The sequence below is a fragment of the Choristoneura fumiferana genome, chromosome 17, assembly GCF_025370935.1.
Source record: "Choristoneura fumiferana chromosome 17, NRCan_CFum_1, whole genome shotgun sequence".
In the NCBI taxonomy this organism is placed as follows: domain Eukaryota; kingdom Metazoa; phylum Arthropoda; class Insecta; order Lepidoptera; family Tortricidae; genus Choristoneura; species Choristoneura fumiferana.
This window is the reverse complement of record NC_133488.1, coordinates 20,939,986-20,962,924: the sequence shown is the minus strand read 5'-3', so window position 1 is coordinate 20,962,924 and position 22,939 is coordinate 20,939,986. Positions and strand designations below refer to the sequence as shown.

At 38.3% G+C, this 22,939-nt stretch overlaps 1 protein-coding gene across 1 annotated transcript in view; it reads left to right on the top strand.

The window, feature by feature from the left end:
• Positions 1 to 3,843: 3,843 nt before the first annotated feature.
• HDAC4 (histone deacetylase 4) overlaps positions 3,844 to 22,939 on the top strand; it is a 99,392-nt gene continuing 80,296 nt past the window's right edge. The window contains 1 exon segment of the mRNA XM_074100841.1: positions 3,844 to 4,190. Coding sequence (XP_073956942.1) covers positions 4,142 to 4,190 — 49 coding nt within the window. The 5' untranslated portion in view covers positions 3,844 to 4,141.

Sequence of the window (22,939 nt, the reverse complement as noted above, 5' to 3'; positions counted from 1 at the left end):
GACGAATCATAATAAAATAATATACAGCGTGTATTTTTGATATACCTCAAACTGTAACTAGACGAAGATTTAAGTGTGAACCGATATCAAAACAATTTTTTTAATTTAGAATTAACTGTCGGCTGGAGGCTTTTGCCCAGCAGTGGGACACTATACAGGCTACTTAAAAGAATTAACTACCAGAGCGTAATTATTTTTGAAATATTTTCGAGCAGCAATGTATAATGCGTAAAATAATTTGATAAGAGAGAGAAGCGTTCTGTGACAGCTGTCACGTCAACAAGTGCGACGTTCTGAACAAAAACAAAGTAGTATCACGTATTGCGTGCTAATTAATTTTAAGTATATGGAAAATAAGAAGTCTTATCTTTTTACTAAAACATAATAAAATGTGATAATTAGGGCCTTCACTAACTACCCTTAAAGTTTGAGGTAGTATCAAAAATACAAGCTGTATAAATTATTGCTTTTCAAATGAAATGTTCTAGACTAGACGATAGTAAACCAGTTAATATATGTCTTTTTTTTTCACTGTAAGGGTTAGTTCACACGAGACGTGACGCAGCATTTTTAATGAAAAAATTAGTTAATTGTGTAGTCATTGACGTTTTGTGAACGAAAAATGCGACGTTCTCGATGCGAACTGAGGGCCTACTCCGAAATTCGAAAATCGAAATTCGTGTCGTACTGTCCCTCTCACTCTCGTATTAAATAGTATAAATAAGTGTCAGAGGGCCCGGACCACACGAACTTCGATTTTCGAATTTCGTAGTAGCCCCACTGTCCCTAACTTCTGTGCGCTGTGCTCGTATTATCGTTTCACATCCAAAGTTGACTGACTTCATTAGCCACACTAAAGCATGTCGCGAAAGCTTCACTAATTAGAAAATAAGTAGTCACCGTTGCCATGGACGACATCATCATCATCATTATCATCATAACTTTTAGATTAACAACTGCCCTGCCAATAGGTAGGTAATCTAATTACAGAGTGCTTATCTCTATGAGACGACGACCTATAGCAGAAGCGCTTTTTACGGACTACCTAACTTGATATCTTAATTGGTCTTAAAGTAGGAAGGCTTTGGAGGACAAAGTTAATTACAAAGCAATTAGAAAGCTACTTACTTTATTATGAAAAGGCCTTTGTATAAACAACGTGTAAACAAATAAACACAATTGAATTACTTTAAAGTTTTTCCATTTTTTTTGTGTACTAAATTAATAAATTAAAATAAATTTTGGTTGTAGACTAAAAGGCTAGCCGTATTTTGGGCCTATAAATTTGATGTGGATGTTTTTCAAGCTTAATATTTTGCTCTAGGTACCGTAGGGCAGAGGCCGAGTTTGGATGCTATGGCATCGCTTCTGTTGTTCCATCTCACATGGTCAGCTTTTCAACGTGTAGCGTGAATAGCCTTTGCTGTACCTGGTATAGTTCCCGAGTAAGTGATTTACCATTATTTAAAACGTTTTGTAATATCGAGAACAACAATAAGGCGTCAGAATGACTCTTAAGTGGAAATAGTCTTTGACGTTTTAAGCCGTTTGTCGTTGGTCAACTATACAATACCAATACAAACGAAGGTTCAAGTATGTCATGTTTATATTCTTTTTAGTTATATTAACCCTATCGTAGGCTGGCCGCGTTACCTACACTCGTTTTCCGTATTCGCTTTATACATAGATTTACACTAATAGGTACTTCGTGGGAGTAATCGTTTCGACACGTGTGGGTAGCAGTACATTGCAGCTTTCTATCTGTATTTTTTTGGTTGCCTCGCAAACGCAACGCATTGTACCAACTTTATGTCCTGCTGGCATGCTGGCAGAGGCTCACGTGATGTACACTTCAGCGCTGTGTTTCAGCTGGAACCCATTCGCCTTTCACCCAACGTTTTGGTCCTAACATTAACGCACTTTGGTGTGGATACTATATTTTTTTAATGTTACTTTTTATGATGATCAGTTAATGTGGCGTCTATCAATAAGCGAGCGTTATTATGATTATGTATATGACATTTGCGAAGTCTCGACCAGCAGCAGTCAGGTATTGTCGAGTCGATCGGCTTGGTGGTTGTTATGGCTTCTGCGGTTATAATAGACTATTTATATTTTACTTTACTCCAATATTATGCCGTGTCCGCTTGTGTCGTGGCGCCCATAAATATCGAAGCGATTTTTAATCAGGGCGATGAGTCTGCCTATCTAAGTTGGCAGTGGAAAAAAGCGACAAATTAAAAAAATAGGTACACTGACAACCCTGTGAATGAATGGAATAAAGAAATGTGATACTTATACCCATTTTTTATATTAGAATAAATGGTCAAATTTGTAAATGTTTTTGAACATTCATTTTGATGCAGACATTAAAAATTGTGCCAACTTTTACATTTTAATTGTAATTAGGGAGGTGATGTGAGTGTTGAGTTGGAAAAAATAAAAAATAACAAAAAATGGAACCGACTACAAAACCCTTGAAAATATTTTTCTAGGTAAGTAGGTACGTACTAGCTCGAAGTCGGTGCCTCAGCACGAGCCAGCAGGAGTGGGACAATTCACTATAGTCGTCTACCTCACCTACATACTATGGGTTTCAATCCTCCTGCTGGGTCGTGCTCAGTCACCGACTTCGAGCTAGTACGTACCTACTTACCTAGAAAAATATTTTCAAGGGTTTTGTAGTCGGTTCCATTTTTTGTTATTTTTTATTTTTTTTGGAGTCGGTTTTACTTTTTTGTTAAATTTTTTTTTTATTTATCACTTTTTAGTGATTTGTAGCCAAAGAACATCTCACAACGATTCCATTAAGCCTAAACACGACTTAGTTACGTTGTTTTATAACAGAGTTCCGTTGCCTACCTTCTGGCTTCAGCATCAGATCAGTTCGAAAGAATCATTAACTTAAAGCTTCTTCTTAGTTGCTTATCTAGGTAAGTATATTAATCATGATAATTTAAATTAACCCGTGCAATACTTGTTATTGATAGTAGTAGTTCCGTTGGTCAAATCTGGTCTTCATCATCAGTTCACTTCACCAAATTATGATTTGCAAGAGCAAATGCACGAGTTACTGCTAAATATATCCAAATTACTATAGGTGTCCCTACAATATTTGAAGAGTTCCCTCGATTTCCTTAAGATCAGATCATCAGATCCTAATTTGCTGCTTATGGGACCTAATTGAAAGCATTCCTAGACGAAATCAAAAAAAAAAAATCAAATTGGTTCATAAATGACGGAGTTCTGAGGTAACAAACATAAAAAAAAAAAAAAAAAATACAACCGAATTGATAACCTCCTCCTTTTTTGAAGTCGGTAATAAAATGACATTAGATGTATTTTGTTCTAATATTGCAATAGGGAATAAATTAGTTTTATTTGTTGCATTTCTTGTAATCCCTCTTCCACTCTTGTGTCTCTGTTGCCAAAAGTCTTAAGACAACATAAACTTTAAACGACACTAATGGCGTTTACCGTCCCAGAGTCCGTCCGGTTCGCGCTCTCAGGAAGCTCTCAGAAGTTTAATTAGAGTTACGACCGCCGAAGCAACCTCAAAGCGACGGCACTCGACGGCAATCTAGTTCAAACAACGTTAAACTTGCTCCTTGCGAAACTAGAGGAACTGCAACAGACGTAAATAGACGTCGCGGATAGCTCGCACCGCTGCGCTCTGCTGATGCATCCCATGCAACCGGTTACGTGCACGCCTAACTCTTAAAATAGCAACAACCCTCTTACAATAATTGTTATTGGTCGGAGGCTGTGCTTCCTGCCCCGCCGATGCCGCCCCGCCCTGCACCCTGCACCCTGACGTTGGCCAGTCGGCTTCGGAGCGCCGCGAGGACAGCCTGCTCCCACAGACGCGCCGGAGCCCGCGGCTCACCAAATGATTAACGACCCATGTTTGTTGGAAAGCTTTGAGGGATTCATTGTGCAATAAATTAATCTTGTGTGCAGTCCTGTTCGTTATCTAATCGACGTTCGATATGAACTAGTATTGAAAATGATTGAGAACTTTTCTTGAACTTTGATTGACTTTGATCGAAAGTTTGCCGGTTTAATTGTGGTAAAGTTAGGTTAAGTAGCAATGTGTAGCAGCGCCATCGTTGTCTGAAGAGTGCCGGGTACCGCCTGCAGCATGCCGCTCACGCCGACCACGGTCACGGCGCCGGCAGTTGTCGCTAAAGGTAAACAGTCACCATCATTACTTCAGTATTTACAGCGAAAAGAGCGGACCAAAACAGATAAGGTATTTACTCTATCAACTCAGTAAATGTCTCGTAATTGGTATTTGCAAGCGTTACCTTAAAATAAAGGAGAAAAAGACAGAACTAAGTACGAGCATACCTATATGTGTATTATCTTTTAAACTTGTTATGATACACATTATGACGTGTTTGTAGACACAGTATGTGCGAGACTAAAACTTCATTCTATTTAATGGCATGGATAGAGCCCGACGAGTCAGGTCTACAAATGAAAAGGTGTTTTAAAAATAAATTTAAATAACATATTCTGCATTAATTAATATTATAAATATATTAGCAATTGTTCAAAATATCTTGCAAAATATATTTTGGTACAGGATACAGCGAGTTCTATCGGACACTTTTGTTAATTTATTGAAATAGATGTTTTGCGAGACACGCTCTCTCTAAAACGAATGGTAGCTACGATTTCATTTGAAACTTGAACATTTCTTGCTAAACAAGACACACATTGAATCTACACCGTATACCGTACCGAGAATTATTTATTAACTTCAGGCTTCAGGCAGCCTAGAAAAGATACTATACCCAAATTTTCAATTCAATCCAGATTAGCTAGGTACTGCTTTACCCTGAGTGAGGTCCTATTATGTGAGGAAGTATCTTGAGTTATATTTGAAATGTCTTCAACCCAATGTCTTATTCGAAAAGATAGAAAGAAAGAAAATACATGTCTTCATAACACAAGACACAACAATATTATTAGATACAAATAGACAACACGAAGGTATACATGTGTCATTGCGATTTAAGACAAAAAAAGTGCAACCGGACGGAAGATACATTGATCAAGTTTGAATGCTTAGGGGCTGTTTCACCATCCATGATTAGTGTTAACGGACGGTTAAATGTGATGCCGTCTCCGTCTATTCGAACAAAAACAAATAAAAACAGCCCCTTAATATTGTATAATTTTCGCCGCATCATCAGATACAATCATCTTTCATAAAAAACAATAAATTTAAAAAATCAAAAACCCGCCAGTCTTAAAAAATACAAAAAGAAGAAAACTAGTCTAGTGGGTAGAACTCTGTTAAGTAGCAAGTAAAGTTCAACAGTCGGGACCCATTAGGTACTAAGAATTTTTGACCTGGTAACGATTTGAATGGGTCCAGTCCCGACTGTTGAACTTTAAGTTAGCTACTTAACAGAGTTCTAGCCCACTAGACTTGTTTTCTTCTTTTAGTGTCTTTTAAGGCAGGCGGGTTTTTGTTTTTTTTAATTTATGGTTTTATTTCACACTTTTGATATTTCTGTGAAAATGGCAGATTAAAACTATTACAACCCATATATACAGACCATTCTAAATATATTTAATAGTTTTAATTGGGCCAATTATTAGCTTTCATTTGATACCCTACTCGACAGATTTGAATAAGAAATATTTTTTGAAAACTCACAATTTAGCGTCAAAAATCCGCCATTTTGATGTTCCAAGAATTTCTTGTACCCAATGTCACTAGCGTCATCAGGAAGAATCCAATGACGTATCATTTATCAAAATCGGTTCAGCCGTTGAGTAGTTACGAGAGGACATAGGAATAGACACATATACGGGTCAAACACATAACCCTCCTTCTTCGCAGTCAGGTAATAAAGTAGAATCGAAAATCTTCATCACCAGCACCCTATTATTTATATTAATTTTGTATTTAAATGTCTCTTTTACATAAGAAGCAAGTCGACATTTGCGGTATTGTTGTTACGAGCTTTTATTTAGTTTCACCTGTCCCGTTGTCTGTCTGTCTGTAATCAAATCTTGCAAGTTAATTTGACCGACTTCCAGTAGTTGAATTGACCTGAAATTTGGTATACTTATGTAAATTGCGTGACAATGCAATAATCTGGCAGTGACATCCTGGTAGTCCAGCCAGGATCGTCTCCGCAGGACGGAACTCTTCAACGCTTAATAGCATCGACCTGAAATTTGGTATGCAAATGTGGTTTGGGTGACAATGCAAGTACAGTCAACAAAAAGTACAGTCAGCAATAAAAGTTTTTATGGTTAGGTTAGTTATTTTATTTTATAAATTGTTCTGAGGGGCGCCCGGTGCTCGCGAACCCGATTCTTATCACAGCCACCAGACACCGCGTGGGCGTATGTGGTATTTGAAAAACATTACCAAACCTCCACGTAACCTTTGATAAGGGCAAGTTTTCTGCAGAATTGTGGGCGTGTGAAATCTCGAAACTCTTCGAGCACCATAAGTATAATTCGTGTTTATTTCTATTAAATTCGAGAAATAATGTTACAGACGCCTTGTCAAAAAAGTTGGAGTAGATTTTGATGATATCATTATGCGTCAGAAAGGTCACCTCGGCTTGAGTCGCGTGAGCTAACGCAGGGAGGGTGGAATTTGGCAAAGGTGAAAGGGCGATAGGGATATAGGTTAACCTTAGTCACGATGGTAATCGATATCCTACGGCGTTATTTGGTTGCTAAGATTAGTAGGGAAGATTACAATTTAAGTTGAAAACACGAGAGTTTTGGCTATTAATCGGCGACAGTGACCGCTAAATGAGTAAGCCGATCCGCATATATTTAGGACACATTGACGCACTCAGCACCGGTGTTGTGTCTGGGTGCGACATCTCGGGATTTCCCAGAGGGTAGTGGTGACTCACCGCCCGGCGCCTGCGCACGAACGGGTCCAACCCGGAAACTAAAATAACAGCTGATCGCCCAGGCTAACTAGATCAATCAATGACATCTGCTCTAGAACACAAATAGTCTGAGAGATCCTGGCCGAAAGTCGGAACTGCATCTCGATGCGATAAACATGTAAATATAATTAATATCTAACTCGTAATCATAAACTATTCCTAGCTTCACAAGTATTGGTTGTTTTTGATAAACAGAGATGATGCGAAATGCACCTTGACTCGAAGTTCAAGTTCATTGGTTACAGTGCGAACGCTCGCACGCGACTCCGCGCGATTACATAAGTCCTCGCCGATATCCAAAGAGATGTTTTGCAGCGATGCGACTGATGCCACAAATATCCGTTGACTCCGTCCGTTGACTATCTACTACCTATTTGTGTTGTGTAGTTTTAACGTTGCCGCTTCTGCCGCTCTTATAAACGTCATTCCTTACATTACATACAATACTTGTTCGTATTGTAAAGTTTCGTAATCTGCTTGAGGCACTCTACTGTGAGCAGAGGCCGAGGTACGTTGTGAATCAAGGTGATGTGCGTCGCCTTGCCTTAATTCACAACGTCGAGGCAACACACGCACGTCTTCACTAAACGCACGGTTCACACCAAAACACTGTCAAATTTTAGCTTAGCCTGCGGTGACAAACCCCTTACCTTCCCTCATGGCCCGGCGTTACTCAGCTTGAGGCAGCGCTTCCACTTGTATTGTAGTGCCATGAGTCGAGGCAGCTTAAGCTAAGTTAAAGCTTGTCCCAGAAAAAAACGACACTTATAATGTAAAAGGAAATGCTACAAATATAGTAATTTTTTTGAACATGAAACTACCGTGAGACTCACTCATATTAAATGATATTGTAACGTGAGTTATCCGTTACAATATCATTTAATATGAGTATTTTTTTTAATACTTATATTGTTTTATTTTAGGGTAAGTTTATAATATTTATAACTATACTAAAGTTTACCGGCTTCGCACGCGTAAACTATTCGATCTGGTAGATACAATTGAAGTTCCGGGATTTTACAAAATTCCCGTAGGAAATCCCAAAATGTATATCGTAATCTTCATTGAGGTGTTGTGTTAAGAACAACTATCCCGTGGGAATATTGGAATAAAAGTAGCCTATGTGTTATTTCAGACATCCAGCTATCTACATACCAAATTTCATGACTCTAAGCCCATCGGTAATCTGGCGCGCGGCATTGAATGGGTAAAGAGCTTTACAGACTGCAATGCAGGATAATGAATAGATTTCTTTTTCCCTGAATGGCAACACTGGCATAGATAATAGATAGCTCGTTTTTACTCATTTTATCAAATTTTTATTTGAGTGAAAACTTCGAAGTGAAAATCATTTTGCATAATCCTTACTTCACATAATTTTAGTTTATTTTCACTGTAGTAATAGTTGTTAGACAAACAGAAAATAGACAAAAACTTGTTAGGCCAGTCAAGGGAACACCGAACACACGTGTAAGAAAAATCAGAAGCGAGTAAATGTAGGACGAGAAATTAGGCGTGAATAAAAAAAAAGTGGGAGAAGAGGTCTACAGGAAAAGTTTCGATTGTAGAATAAATGCCCTTAGAAATAATTTGTGCGTGGTAAAATTGTGTATTGGGAAAATCTGCGAATGGAAAAATCATGTAAGGAATAAATACGGCTGGTGTAAATGAAGAATAGGAAAAAACGCTACTGTGAAAATAAGCTTCAGTAAAAAAGCATATTGGGAAAAAAAGCGTTTAGGAAAATTTGCGAACGGATATTTTGCTACAAGGAAATTCCGATTTTGGGGTAATGATCTAACCAGTCATTTTATTTTGATTAATTTACAAAATGTACACACCCAATATCATATTTTCTCAAGTTTTTCGCGATTCCCAAGGTCAAAGAATCGAATTGCTTTAAAATTCCAGAGAAATAATGCGTTGGTTGAGAGAAACGTGTCAAAATGGTGTTGTAGAGCGCCATCCTGCTCTGTCTCGTGTTTTTCCCGTTCTGGCGGTTCACTTTTATATTATAGATACAGGCTAATTTTAAGATAAATTTATTCAATTTTTCAAAATGTTCTTTTAACACGTACCATTAGGTTTCGTACATCAGCATCGGTTATCAATTTCGTACCTTCATTCCACTTGCATTGGAAGTTATCAACCAAGGTGGCATTATTATTATATATTTTTCAATAGGACGCCACTCGGGGCAGTTTACAAGATTTTGGTGTTTTTGAACATATGTATTATTTGAATTATACCACTTTATTGCTTTTTTCGTGTAGTGCCATTGTTGCTAAGTCAGTCCAAACCAGGACTGGTTTATTATGCAGCTTTATGAATGGTAGCAATCGTTTCATAAGACATTCGGTAGATATATATCACCGTTTGTAGTTCCTTTAGCAAAATATGGTATGCCCCGTTTCTTTCTTTGCAAATTTACCCGCTTTCATCACCTTAAACTCTTCACTGAAGGTTTTTCTATCTGTCCTCAAATAATAGTGATATCCAGGCAATGATTTGATGTCGAGTTTGCCATCCATAACTACACAGTATCTTTTTTCGCCAATCTTGAGCAAAGTTTTCTAGATCTGGATTTTGCCTCAGGTCGTTTCGCATTTCTATTAGGCACTTTAGACTGTTAATAGTATATTTTTTATCCAGGGACTAAAATAAGCCAAAGTATACCCGAGGTGGTTAGCCACCCGAGCTTTAACGAGGGTGTCTATTTATCCGAGGGTTTATATTGACTTTTAGTCTCGAGGTGAAAACTGTATTTTTCACTTCGATTGCGAGAAAAATCAATTTATTTTAATCGTTTATGATTTACGCTATACAACAATTTCAAAGTTTTCGCGGTAAGTATTTTTTCCAACCAGACACAGATATAACAAAATCGCATCGGCGAAAAAGTCCATACACAAACTGGAATAAATAGAATGGCGCCACCTTCTATGCGGAAAAAGCATAGAACTAAGACCACGTAGACTAAGAACGTAACATTTTCGTCATGAAAATGGTCCACACCACACACAATCTTATATTATGCCAAAAACTAAGCAAGTACTGGCTGTTTGAGTTTATGTAAGTCACTCGAAGTAAATTAAAAAATTAATTACTTTTACTCCCTAGGGACTCAAGTACTCACTTTACTCCCGCCTCGTAAGGCTATATTGACCTTTTTTTAGAGCATGAGAAGTGAAAAAGGTCTTTATAGATTTATTTTTCTTTACTATTTGTACTGTGGATTTCGAGGATTGAACTTTTTAGATAAATCCCTCACGGAAAGGGCAAGCTTCTTTTTCAACGCTCTATAGTTTTGTTAGCAAACCCTGTCTTACGGGGTACTTCCAGGCTGCTGTCGAATACCGCCTGTATCCATCAACCGTTCTAACACCCTTCATACGATTCACAATTAAGTTTTTAACTCCAATGCCACTTTTTTCGCAGAAGCTCATCGATATTTAACATATTTGTACAATATTTTTTCTCGTTACTTTTCCTGAGTCGCGACGACATGTTACAAAATTATGAATGTGACAGCTACAGGTCTTTTTTGATGAAATAATAAGCAGCAGCCTAAATTTTGACATAGATATCAAAAGTTTTTGGCTGAAAAATGGTACACAATCCCAGCAAACATAAGCGTCATTTTTTCTGGGACAAGCTTTATATTAAATGGATAATACTCTTTTGATAAAACGACAGGTTCCATCGTTTAGCTTCGCTTCGGGAACCGTAATAAGATTTCGCAAGCCCCGCACCTTCATATACTTGGGAGCTACTATCATTTGGTCGCTGTCCCGTCCCTGGGAAAACACCTAGCAAGGGTTGCCGGAACGCAGCTGTTTGTTTGAATTGCCACGTTTTCGAGCCTATAAAGTGCCTTGCAAATTGCTCGGATTGCGCAAAAGAGGCCCTCGAAGTGAACCGGTTCTTGCCCGGCTGTAGACATATCGGCGGCGGGTCTATATTGGCTCCCATAACGTTAAACTTTCGATTTGGTTTATCCATACCGTTGTTTGTCATAATTGTTGCTCGTCATATTATCTTTGGTCATAATTTCAATAGTCAGTAATTTTCTTTCGCCCCCTTTCATTTCATTAGTCATAACTATTGAATTTCATACCGTTATTGGTAATAACATTTAATGTGGTAATTGTATTGAAAGTTTGAAATTCAAAAGGAATATTATTATTTGACATAACGTATTTCTGTCAGCTGGTACTTTATGTAACGGGTCACAGTTCTAACTTTCTAATGTTTTAATGTATGACATGTATTATTGCTGAATTTTAAAATTATACCTTTAAATCATTAGAGAATATAATGGTATGAATAATAATAATAGTAAATATAAATCTAGTAAATATATATCTGTAGTAGTAAATATATATCAGTGGGATCCTGTAATTGGCTAAGTAAAGATTTTTGAAGAGGTGCTAAATATATTTTTCTTCGATAGTCGACGTCTTAATAATCGAGGAACTGCAGCTCTTTTTATTTTTATTTCCTCTTATTAATTAGAAATATTTTTTTAAGTGGTCGATATGACGTTTGTGAAATGAAATTGCAGAACCGTTGAGGGCTTAGTACTTAGTAGAAACAGTAAAAAAAAACGAAGTCAACTGTCACTGCTGTCACTGTCAAGTAGAATCTAACCTAAAACCGTTTTATTTACTTTGCGATTTGGTGCGATCAGTGTTTTTTGGATAATTTTTTAAAGACCTCTCAGCACAAACTCAGTACTTTAAAATTTGCCGCATTTCTCCACGACCTTTGCATGATAATTGGACCACGATTGGATAGTTTCGACGACTATTTTGGCTCTGCTTCTTCGGCAACGCTATCTTGCAGTCTCGACGACACTTGGCTTGACTTTTGGACCATATTTTCTATTTTAGCGGTTTTGCCTTTCAATACGAAATGAGTGAATTTATCCAAAAAACACTGATCGCACCAAATCGCAAAGTAAATAAAACGGTTTTAGGTTAGATTCTACTTCACAGTGACAGCAGTGACAGTTGACTTCGTTTTTTTTTTACTGTTTCTACTAAGTACTAAGCCCTCAACGGTTTCTGCAATTTCAATCTCACAAACGTCATATCGACCACTTAAAAAATATTTCTAATTAATAAGAGGAAATAAAAATAAAAGAGCTGCAGTTCCTCGATTATTAAGACGTCGACTATCGAAAAAAAATATAATTAGCGCCTCTCCAAAAACTTTACTTAGCCAATTGGCTCTGTGTTGCTATTCCTACTACATATATTGTGTTTTTAGCTGTTGGTTCTCCTTAAATAAATAAATAAAAATATGACCTACAATATTTATGAAAAATAAACGGTATGCCTTTTGATATTATAATAATAATAATAATAAATAATAAATACATTTATTTCGACCAACTCGGATCATACACATAGAAATTAAATAGAAATTAAGAAATAAAAACTAAGAACATAAAAATTAAGAACAATAAGATTAAATTACATCTATACTATACTAAGTGGGCAACACATGCAGCTGGTTCCAGTGGCACATAAATGGACCGTCATTCCGCTCCGAAACTGTCTTCAGGAGTCTGTTGGATATTATGCTGATCAATTTTATGACTTTTGTCTTGTAGGGCATGTAACATTATTCTACTTAATCATTATATTTTTTTCGCGTTATACCTAACAAATATTATGACTATTGATTATTATGATCAAAAATAATATGGGTACCAAGTTCTGAGTATCGAAAATCGAAACAATAAAATGATGGGCGTCGATGGGATCCCATCGGCGGCACATGCTTCCTTCACGATTTGTCTTCGCCATACATGATTCACTTGAAACTGTATTATTTTAAGGATACTGCGCAGTATTTGCCAGGTAAATTATAAATGCCGTGTACATTAAGCCTTGTGCGGTGATTGCTCACTTATATTATATCGATAATTCTATTTTAGTGTGTTTTATTACTCTTTGATAACTCGAAACAAAATAAATGCTGCATGTTTTTTAAATTTGCGTAAAACTGGCGGAACAAATATCAGTTAATTTGAAAATTAGGTAAATATTCAAATTCGATTCGCTGCAGCTACACGTATTACAGAGTAAATATAACCGTGGAATAGAAATGTTTTGATTTGATACACAATCTGGAGATAGTGATGACTAGCCCCGGAACGAAATGACCTGATGTTTTGGCAAGTGGCGTCGAGGTCAGCTCAGCATGACACACGCAGTTACGCGTTACTAACAGTTAAAAATGAACTGTGATTCAACTGAAGTGACATTCAATACTCAGTTCAGTTCACACTTTTTTTAGATTTCGTTCTTCTTTTAGGTTACTAGATAAAGCCGATTGGGAATTTAAAGCCTGACGAGTTCCTATTTAGCCCTCGCCATGTTGCGGATTTTCAGTGGAACTAAATTATTTTAATGGCAATGTTTTTTTTTTTTGACAACAGACGTTGGAAGTCATTGAATGTCACCGATGTAAACAAATCGATTTTGCAATCAAAAAGAGATAGTCAAAATCACGAAATCTGACGTGACATTGGCAAAGTGCCTCGCAGCAAACGCCATATAAACAAAAAAAAAATGCCCAAAAACCACCCCGATGCAAAAAATAATACATTAAAATGGTTGGGACAACATAAATATACCTGACTAAACGCACAGTCTGGTCACTGGAGCAAGAGACTAGAAATTTGGCAGACGTATATCCCCTGAGGGTCATAGGGGTGCATTATAAAGGGAGTTTCAAAATTCATACGAGACGAGGCCAATTTTTGTTTTTAAACCTTATCAAAGACAAGATAGCCGTTGACAATTCGTTGAAATACCTGTTAAAAATTTAAGGGTTTCAATATTTAAGTATAAGGATTCCATTTCCAAAATTACTTATTAATTTTTCTTTTGACATTAATTTATACGAAGGAATCTTTTTATAATAGATGAATGTTTTTTTGCAAATCAAAGCATTAACTGTGTTTAGAACCTAAACACATAACTTCTTATTTTCGTTTTGTTCATCTACATAAATAAAAATGTATAATTATGATAGTACTTATGCATAACTTGAAGATTTAACTGATGATGCAACGCAAATTGAGTTTGAGACGACACAATTTAGCAAACATAGTAAAAATATTTGAATAAATTTACAATCATAAACGTTGATACGTCGTGTAGCGTGAATATGTGTAATTACAGTCACAGCTATTTAAATCTTAAAGGTAGATTCTTAAACTATGTTACTTTTTTTGATGGTATTATTTTACTTGCTCTTCAAGTTATTTGTATTTTTTTTTTAATATTGTAAACAAAAAGTATAAAATTATTTACTATATATAAGTGCATGGTCGTTCTGCAATTAAAGATGTGGGGTTTTTAATTAGATATGATTATGAACGGTCCATTATGAATTCCTGAAAGAGTAGTTTTGGTCCTGCTCACGTCCCCGAAGCACCCTACTGCTTTTGCCCGCGACTTCTTCCGAGCAGAATTCAAACGTGTGTGGTGAGGTTCTTCCTCTCTTTCAGAGAATTAAACAAAAAACCGGCAATGGCTCCCACGGAAGTACTAACTAACTGTTATTTCGTTCCTTTAAAGGTTGAGTTTACAATATCGCTGATACATGTAAGTAATTCTTGTTTTTTAATTCTTAAACTAATGGTTTTTTAATTTAACAAATGACCTACTGAATTCACCCACTTAGGGAATAATTTTCGTCGTATGTCCTTCTCAGGGTCTTTAACTACCTCCACATCTAACTACATCTAAATCAGTTCATCGTTAAGCGTGAAGAGTTAACAAACAGACAGAGTTGCTGTCGCATTTTTAGTATTGCTCCAAAACTAATGCCACTCACCTTAAGATCAGGTTGTTGGTAACTAGCATTATACAACTACAGATCTGGCAAGTACTATACATAGACTCGTGTCCTACCTAACCATTCCAATTTTCTATTTTACCTGGCGTTACATTTTTACATATTACATATACTTCGTCAAATCTTCATTTTACTATTATTGCAGCAGAAATGTACTTAAACAGTACGAAAATCATACCCTACCGTTTTAAAATTAAATTAGGGTTACATTGGGTTACATTGGTAAGAGTTCCTTCAACACCACACGAACTAGGAGCTCAGCGAAGCGGAGCTCAATTGACACTACGTCTCAATTGTGTAATAAAATAATAATTAAGGTATATTTAAAGTAACTCCGACGCCTGAAAAATATTTTATATAAAAATCTCATCGATAAATAACACAACTACAGGTTAATCCCTACTAATAATATAAATGGAGAAAGAAAATCAGCTCACCGAAATCGACCGACGTGTAGTGTATACGTCTCATGTGGGGCCGTCTCATTTAACCAATGTATTCTACCATTCTCAGATATGGAGCAGACATTTGGGTCTTTAATAAGGAGTGTATACACAATGTACAGGTGGTTCAAAGAGCAGTGGAGAGGAAACTGGTGAGAATAACGCTGAGGGACCGAAAAACAAACAAGTGGCTTAGGGAGCAAAGTGGTGTCGCAGACGCTGTTCATCGAATAGCTGCCCTGAAGTGGCAATGGGCGGGCCACGTCGCTCGAAAGCAAGACTCGTGGTGCAGGAAGACATTGGAGTGGAGACCCTGGGGCGCGACACGGCCGAGAGGACGTCCGCAGATGAGATGGAAGGATGACATCAAGAGAATAGCCGGGTCAAACTGGATGCAGGTAGCACAGAACAGAGAGAAGTTGAGAAAGCTGAAGAAGGCCTACACCAAAATGGTAGAAAATGGCTAAGAAGAAGAAGAAGAATATTATAAATGCAAAAGTGTGTGTTTGCATGTTTGTTTGTTTGTATGTTTGTCCATCTTTCACGTCGAAACGTGAAACGAAACGGGTTTTTTGGCATAAAGATAGTTTATGGCCCAGAGGCCAGAGAGTGACATAGGCTACTTTTTACCCCGGAAAAATGCACAGTTCCCGAGTTAGCCGAATTCCACGTGGGCTAAGCCGCGGGCAAAACCTAGTCATAAATATAGAAATAATAATGTGCCAAACGAATACCAAAATGACTTAGATACGTATAAATTCTAAGTGACCTTTATTAACGTGAATGTCGAATAGTTTTTGTCGAACCGAAATTAGGACAAACCATTTTATTGATTCAGAAAGGTATCTAACCATTTTACAAATATAATATATGAATGCTTGGTCACAGTGCAGTGTACAGTTTTCCTCAAAAGGTCGTCGAACCATTCAACTATTACTCGTACCTATAACATATAAACATGTGAAATGACTGTTACCGAATTGCCCATGTGTCGGCCCACCTCACGTGATGCGGCGCGCAGTACTTGTTTAACGCTTACGGCAACTTTTTGCCGCTCGAATCTGCTGGTGATTGCGGATGCTCTTTGCGATATTTTCCTGCAACAGCTAATTAGCATTCCAGTTTGCAGCGAGCGTTGCGGACACCGTCACGTACGTCTCGCGCACCTTCTTTGTAGTTTTGTATCGAACTGTGTTCTGTTTGATAACTTTTGTCCACCTCGTTTGGCCCTTATTTTTGATGCTTGTTACAACGTCACCCAAATAGCTCTATCATTGTGTCGTCGTGTACAGTTCCGCTAGGCAAACCGGTGGCGAGTGAAAGAAAGCGTGAGTTTCGGAGTTTCAGAGTTGGTGGCAGTTGGTGCACATAACTTTTGCCGTACTTATTAGACGACATGTAAAAAATTTAAGCAACCCGATGGGAATCGAGTTGTTACGGCACCACACACTGTTTAATATCTGCAGCTGACTGGTTCTTAGACGTTCCAATAATAAAAGAGTAACATTTAAGTGGCGTACGTGTGACGTATTGTAATAAGTTGCATGTCATTGATCCCATGACCTCAAATCGGAGTGAACATTAAATTAGTCGTCGCTCATTACCGTCCCCGCCTGGCGGTTTCCGCGAAGTGCAGCACAGGCGGCGCGGTCCTTGCCAAGTCCCGAGCCCTACCTGCGTCATCACTCACCGCGGTGATGACAACCAGCTCTCTACATTTGTGTTTTCAAATATCTTCTTTGTCGTTCGCAAACAAAAGTTCTTTAACGTAACATTTAAAAATAAACACTCCACCTGTACCTAATTGGTAATTAACTCTAGCCAGTGAAGCCTAAAAATACTAATAATTTTCTGCTCTTGCTTTTTCACGGAAACTGCTTTATCGAGTTCTTTTTTTCTACCTAATTATTTGATTGAGATGTAATATGAATGCATTAATGTCGCGGTGTCGTTGTCCCAAACAATTTGTTTGCTAGTTGCGCTGCTTCAGAAATTATGCAGAATTAAGAGTGAAAGTATTTGGTTGATTTCACATAGGTAGTATAAATCCCAAACAGCCTGAGGCTAAACAAGGCTCTAATAGTGATTCTGTTTGAGGAGTAGATTTTCCGTTGTCAACAAACAAACAAACGGATACGCTGAGCGGTTCAGTCACGTCGGTCAGTAGTAGTGAACGAAGCGTGTGCGTCAGAGCGCAGGCGGCGGGACGCGCGGCGGGAGGAGCGGCGCGGGCGCCAGTCAGTGTCCGACCGCAGCGAGCTGAACGCGCGCAAGTGCCGCGCCGCCCGGCAGTGCCAGTGCCGCAAGAGATGCTCGCGTCACCGCAGTGGATCCTGTTTGTGTGCTAGTTCCTTACAGTGTCTAAAGTGGATTCCGGAGGACTTTACCAGGCCGTGGAGCACGCCCGACGGCTCGAGCGCTCCCAGGCCATGTATGTCATAAATTTAGGTGAGTCCGCAATCCATAGCCGTTCCGTCGTCAACGATCCACATTCTTCCAATGCACGGACCTATAATTGGATCTAGTCGGAACCGGTCCTCGCTCGGCCAAGGAGTGTAGAAGCCCGAGCCTCGTCGATGAAGGCATACTGTTGCTCGCGAATCACCCGCAAGTGGGCCTAGTTTTTTTCGCGATATGCAAATTTCCACGAGTTCCATGGACGTGAGCTTTCACTACGACGAGCCGCCGAACCAGGCCTGCCGGCTTCGCAAGCGCCGCTTCGCGATTCCAAGTAGCAGGGAATCGAGTCCAGTTAAATCGGCTACACAAACAGCTTGCAAGATCGTGATTCCATTTCAATTTGTATTTTATTCATAGCTCCGTATCTGTCTATGTACGCATGTTTTTATTACAGTTCACTTACGAGCGTGTGGGCGTGTGTTGGTGTTTGCGCTATCGGGTGCTATTTTTGTCCGCGGCGCGTGTGTGCGTCGGTGTTTGCACGATTTGAGCCTGTGTGTGTCGCGTATCCGCGTTCGGCCTCTTATCATTTTCTTCGCTCGATACCGACCGTGGCGAATTACGTTATGTTTTGTCACGCCACGATCACATCTCGGCTGTGATTCTGCAAATTACTTATGGGCCCAAAGACTTCAACTCAACTGTGTTCATAAACTGCAGTCTATTTATGCCTCATCGAAAATTCAAACTGAGACATGGATGCATAGAAAAACCAGAAAAAGAGACCAACGCTGGGAATCGAACCCAGGTCCTCAGCAATCCGTGCTGCGTGCTATAACCCCTACACCACCTCTGGACAGGAGTCTAGACACGAATTTCTCCTATGCACACATATCTCTGGTTGCTTTTTTCCACTACGCTACTTAAGCAGCAGCGCTGGTCTCTTTTTCTGGTTTTTCTGTGCATCCATGTCACAGTTTGTATTTTTGACATGGTTTCACGGGATAAGTACCCGTAAAAGTAACGAATTTGGAGTTGAAATAAAAAATACAAAAAGACTCCAAAAACCAATCATTATTTATGCTTCATTTATTATTGGTCCTACGGTTTTCATCTACTAGAATAGCCTGAGTTGTGATCCAGATATTTTCTTCATCAACGTACAGATAAGAGTATCAACGATAGTAACAACAATATGGGTCGTACGTAGGTATGCATGTACTCTGCAAGGATTATTTGCTCAAAGCTTTGTAACGAGCATTCAGCTGTTAAACATTTGCTTCAAACACTTGCCAACTTTTGAAGTATTTTCTGTTCAAATTAAGTTAAGTATTTTCAAATGAAACAAACAGAATAACAAAACTATTGAAGCCAAAGCACTTGTACTATTATCTATTCTGTGGCCAAAGACCGCAATGAACAAAAAGCATCATATTTGAAAAGTCGAAGTCATTTCAAGGTTGAATGACTAAAAACGTCGAGAAGGCTGACAAGCAAACAAAATTTTAAAGAAATCTGCAAAGTAACGTACTTGTTTACCAAAATAGCTGTAGCCAGTGAAAACAAGTTGAATTTTCCTTATTAGTACAGGTGCTGGTTAATTGAAAACAACTTATGGGCTGAAAAGAGAAACCAACCACAGTTACTATTTGCTTGCTTTCGGTTTTAATACCTAACTTGGCTAACTTTACCGATATCATAAGCTTGGCATTTAGGTATAAAATGTCAGACTTACAATAAAAAAAGTAGTTTAAATAAAACGTAACAAACAATAATGAACATGCATAATTATGGAGCCATCTATCTATTTCTAGAGATGAGCTCTTCTATAAAACATCGAACATAAATGCATCTGTCGAAAACATACCTACACTTTTTTACTGTCATTATTATGTGTCGAAGTGGAGGTCACGCGAGATGTTTTGATTGTTAGAACCAAAACAATGTGTGTGGTCAGGTGTGGTTCGCTTATCTTGTTGATAGTTGGAGCCACGTTGGATTTTAACAATTGCGGGAGTCTTGCAATCATAACTTTTATAGAACTGATGCACATGCTGCTGTTGGGATGGATTGGATACATTAAATATATGAGATAGTTATGGTACAGTTTTTGATACAGAAGAAGATCAGAAAGAACGCCACCAACAGATTATTTCAGAGAAACTGCTAAAGAAACTAAAATAGGCTGTAGTTCAATAAATGTGGTTAGTTGTTTGCCGTGTATGTGACATGTATGTAGCGTCAGCATTGTTCGCCTCAAAACGTGTACAAACAATGTTCGGAACACCACGAAATGTGTTGTTTTCTTAAATACTGTCCTCGAAAATATTCTATATGTAGATAATTGTTCAACGAGTTGAATGAACACTGAAAATGACCTTCACTAAACCCCCATTTTTGTGATTGGGACAGAAAAATCAAATTCTACCTACTTAGATTTCAGAGGCTGAGTATGAAGTCAGTGCAAAGATCCACTAGGCGAACGATAAATTTACTTGCTCTTAACATCTCAACCGAAACTTGAGAGAACTATGCACTTAGAAAACTGGCAGTCGCCAAGATAACACGGCACTTGGGCCGAGTAGCGAGATAATAAACTTCATATATTTAGGTGTGTACTTAGGTACACAGTATTTAAGCCTAAGATTTATTTCCCAGTAGTTATTGACCTGGTTCTCGCACCCGTTACGTGGAACCAGTTTCTGCGCGGGAGCAGACGCGCCGGCGTCCAGGGCACTGACCCTCGCTTCACACAACATCAACATTTAACAACACCATTTATCTGTCATGTAAGACACGTAACGTCTTAACTTATTAGTCCACGCTTTGTTGCTCCTTCGGGGTAAACAAAATACTCAATTGATGATACAATCAATACTATAATGCAAGTAAACATCGTCGCGCTTGTTGATACTGTTCACACGTCAGTGCTTCATGCTGCTGTGTAATTATAATAACCTGTTTATTCTTCCCTAGGCACAATTTTATAAATATACTAGCTGGTGCCCGCGGCTTCGCCCCTGGTGTAGTTTTTTATTTATTTTCTAAATATTTTATAAGAACCTTCTCCTGACAATAGCAAACACAACAAAAAAGAATTAGTGAAATCGGTCCAGTCGTTCACGCGTGATGCCGTGACCAAGGGAAATAGGGATTCATTTTTATAGATTAAAAAATATATTTAAGGAAAATCTGATTAAGATTGTCTTGAATGTGCTCCGTCTGTAAACAGGTACTTTATTGTCTTCTTTGCAACGATGACTCCTTTCAAGTTCTGCGGTCGCGTACTAACCCAGGACGATAGTCATGAGAGTTCAGTATTCAAAAGCAATGTTTTAAGTCTTTTGGGTAGAAGATAGTGGATATTCTTTTCAACTTCCGTCAGGGCGTGAAGCTGCGAATGACGCACGCACATCGGTTTCGCGACCGAAATAAATGGCAACTGTATCGTCTAGACGCGGACGCCGCGGACAATTCATTGATTTACGGCGGCAATCAGAAAGAGCCACTAAAACACTCGTTTAGATTTATCAACCCTTGTATAAATTTCATTATCAGAGTCAATTACTGTTCCTATGTAACCAACATGATGTCACCTTTATTTGGAAAACTGGTATAACTTCCAAATATATCACCATATATATCAGGATAATTTTGATGAGTAAGTCACATTCACAAGGAAAACACAAAAACTCAATTTGAACTGGACCAATTTGCATAATTTTAAAATGGTGATCCGTCACACGCAGTTCATTGATGAGCGGTTATCCTGCTTGGGGCTAACCACAATGACGTCTAAACGCGGTTGTTTTCTGGCAGTCCTAGTTACTGCGTCTCTGTTTTAAACTATTGACGAGGAAAACATTTCAAAACTAATTTATGGTGTGATTCACTTAGTGCTTTGGTTGTACTTCAATGTATCAATGCGCTGGGAACTATTCTATAAAGCACGATCTGTGGGCGATTGTTCTAGAAATGTTACCGTTACGCACAGACGCACGTCTATTTGAGTGAATTTCGTTTCCTAGTCAGAAGAAGCTACAAAAAGTCAACCTTGTCTCTGAAACGAAACCCGGCTTCCGTATTGACCACTTCCGGATGTTTCTGTTGTTGCTAAACATTAATGCGTTTTTTTTTTCAACGTTTGTACCAGATTTTATCAAACAAATAAAACTTCATTCCCAGTTAGGCTTTGTGATACTGTCGTTGTTTTAGCAGTTTGTAGAAGATGTATAAAGTCCGGACGTAAAAAAGTATCCAGAAAATCATCTAGTGTCACATAAAAAAATCGGCCAAGTGCGTTTCGAGCCACGCGCACGCGCAGAGTAGGGTTCAGTAACTAATATGAGGCAAATATTCCATATTCAAATTTTATGATGAATTTAAAAGAAGAACATATTACTTTGTCGGCGTGGTTAACTAACATATATACTTTTTGGAACTAACAGTCTCTAAGCTAAGCCGTGGACAGACCGACGGACATGGCTAATCTATTGGGGTCCCCTGTGGGACGGCTATGGAGCCTTACAATAGAAATGAAGATCATACAATTCACATTAAAATTATATTGTTTCAAAAACTAGTTCACAAATCGCATCATGAAGAATGCGTAGGCGCATGTGAGCGTTTATTGCGGCTGCCTCCTAAGCCGCGCTAGCGACCTTTGCTGCGCGTGCGCGTGGGCAGTAATTCGCTCGCTTGCGCCAGGTATTCATGTTTTAAATGTGACTCCTTGGAGTGAGTCTGCGGGGAATCCCGCTGAGGTTTGTGTACCTGACGTTATGATGGGAGTGTACAGTGCCTCAATTTTTACACGGGATTCACTAATGCTGTTTGCTTGTGGTGTGTTATGCAAATTGGACCCAGGTGTAGTGGTTTGTGTTCCAAAAGATTTATGCTATAAGCAATAACTGAAACAAAGGTATGCGCCTGCATCGGTCATAGTTAGACATTGTATGTACAGTGTATCTCTTTTTAATCTAATTACTGTGGTCATAACAAATGTATACGCCTGCCGTCGACTTTAAGAGGCGTCAATAGCCTGTAAGTACCCTTAATTTGAGCAAATTAATATAATTGTTAAGTAGCAATTGTATTCGTTCCAATATGTACCTATTTAGTTAAAGAATTTTGAAAAACACTATTTAATTGTGCGAGCGCTTTTATAACTGGATGAAAAATTTTGTGAAACGTAAAATATACATAGAATTATTACACAATTTTGTACGTCCAAAACGGGTAAATAGATGGAACTTACCGAATCATACAATACAATACAACAATACA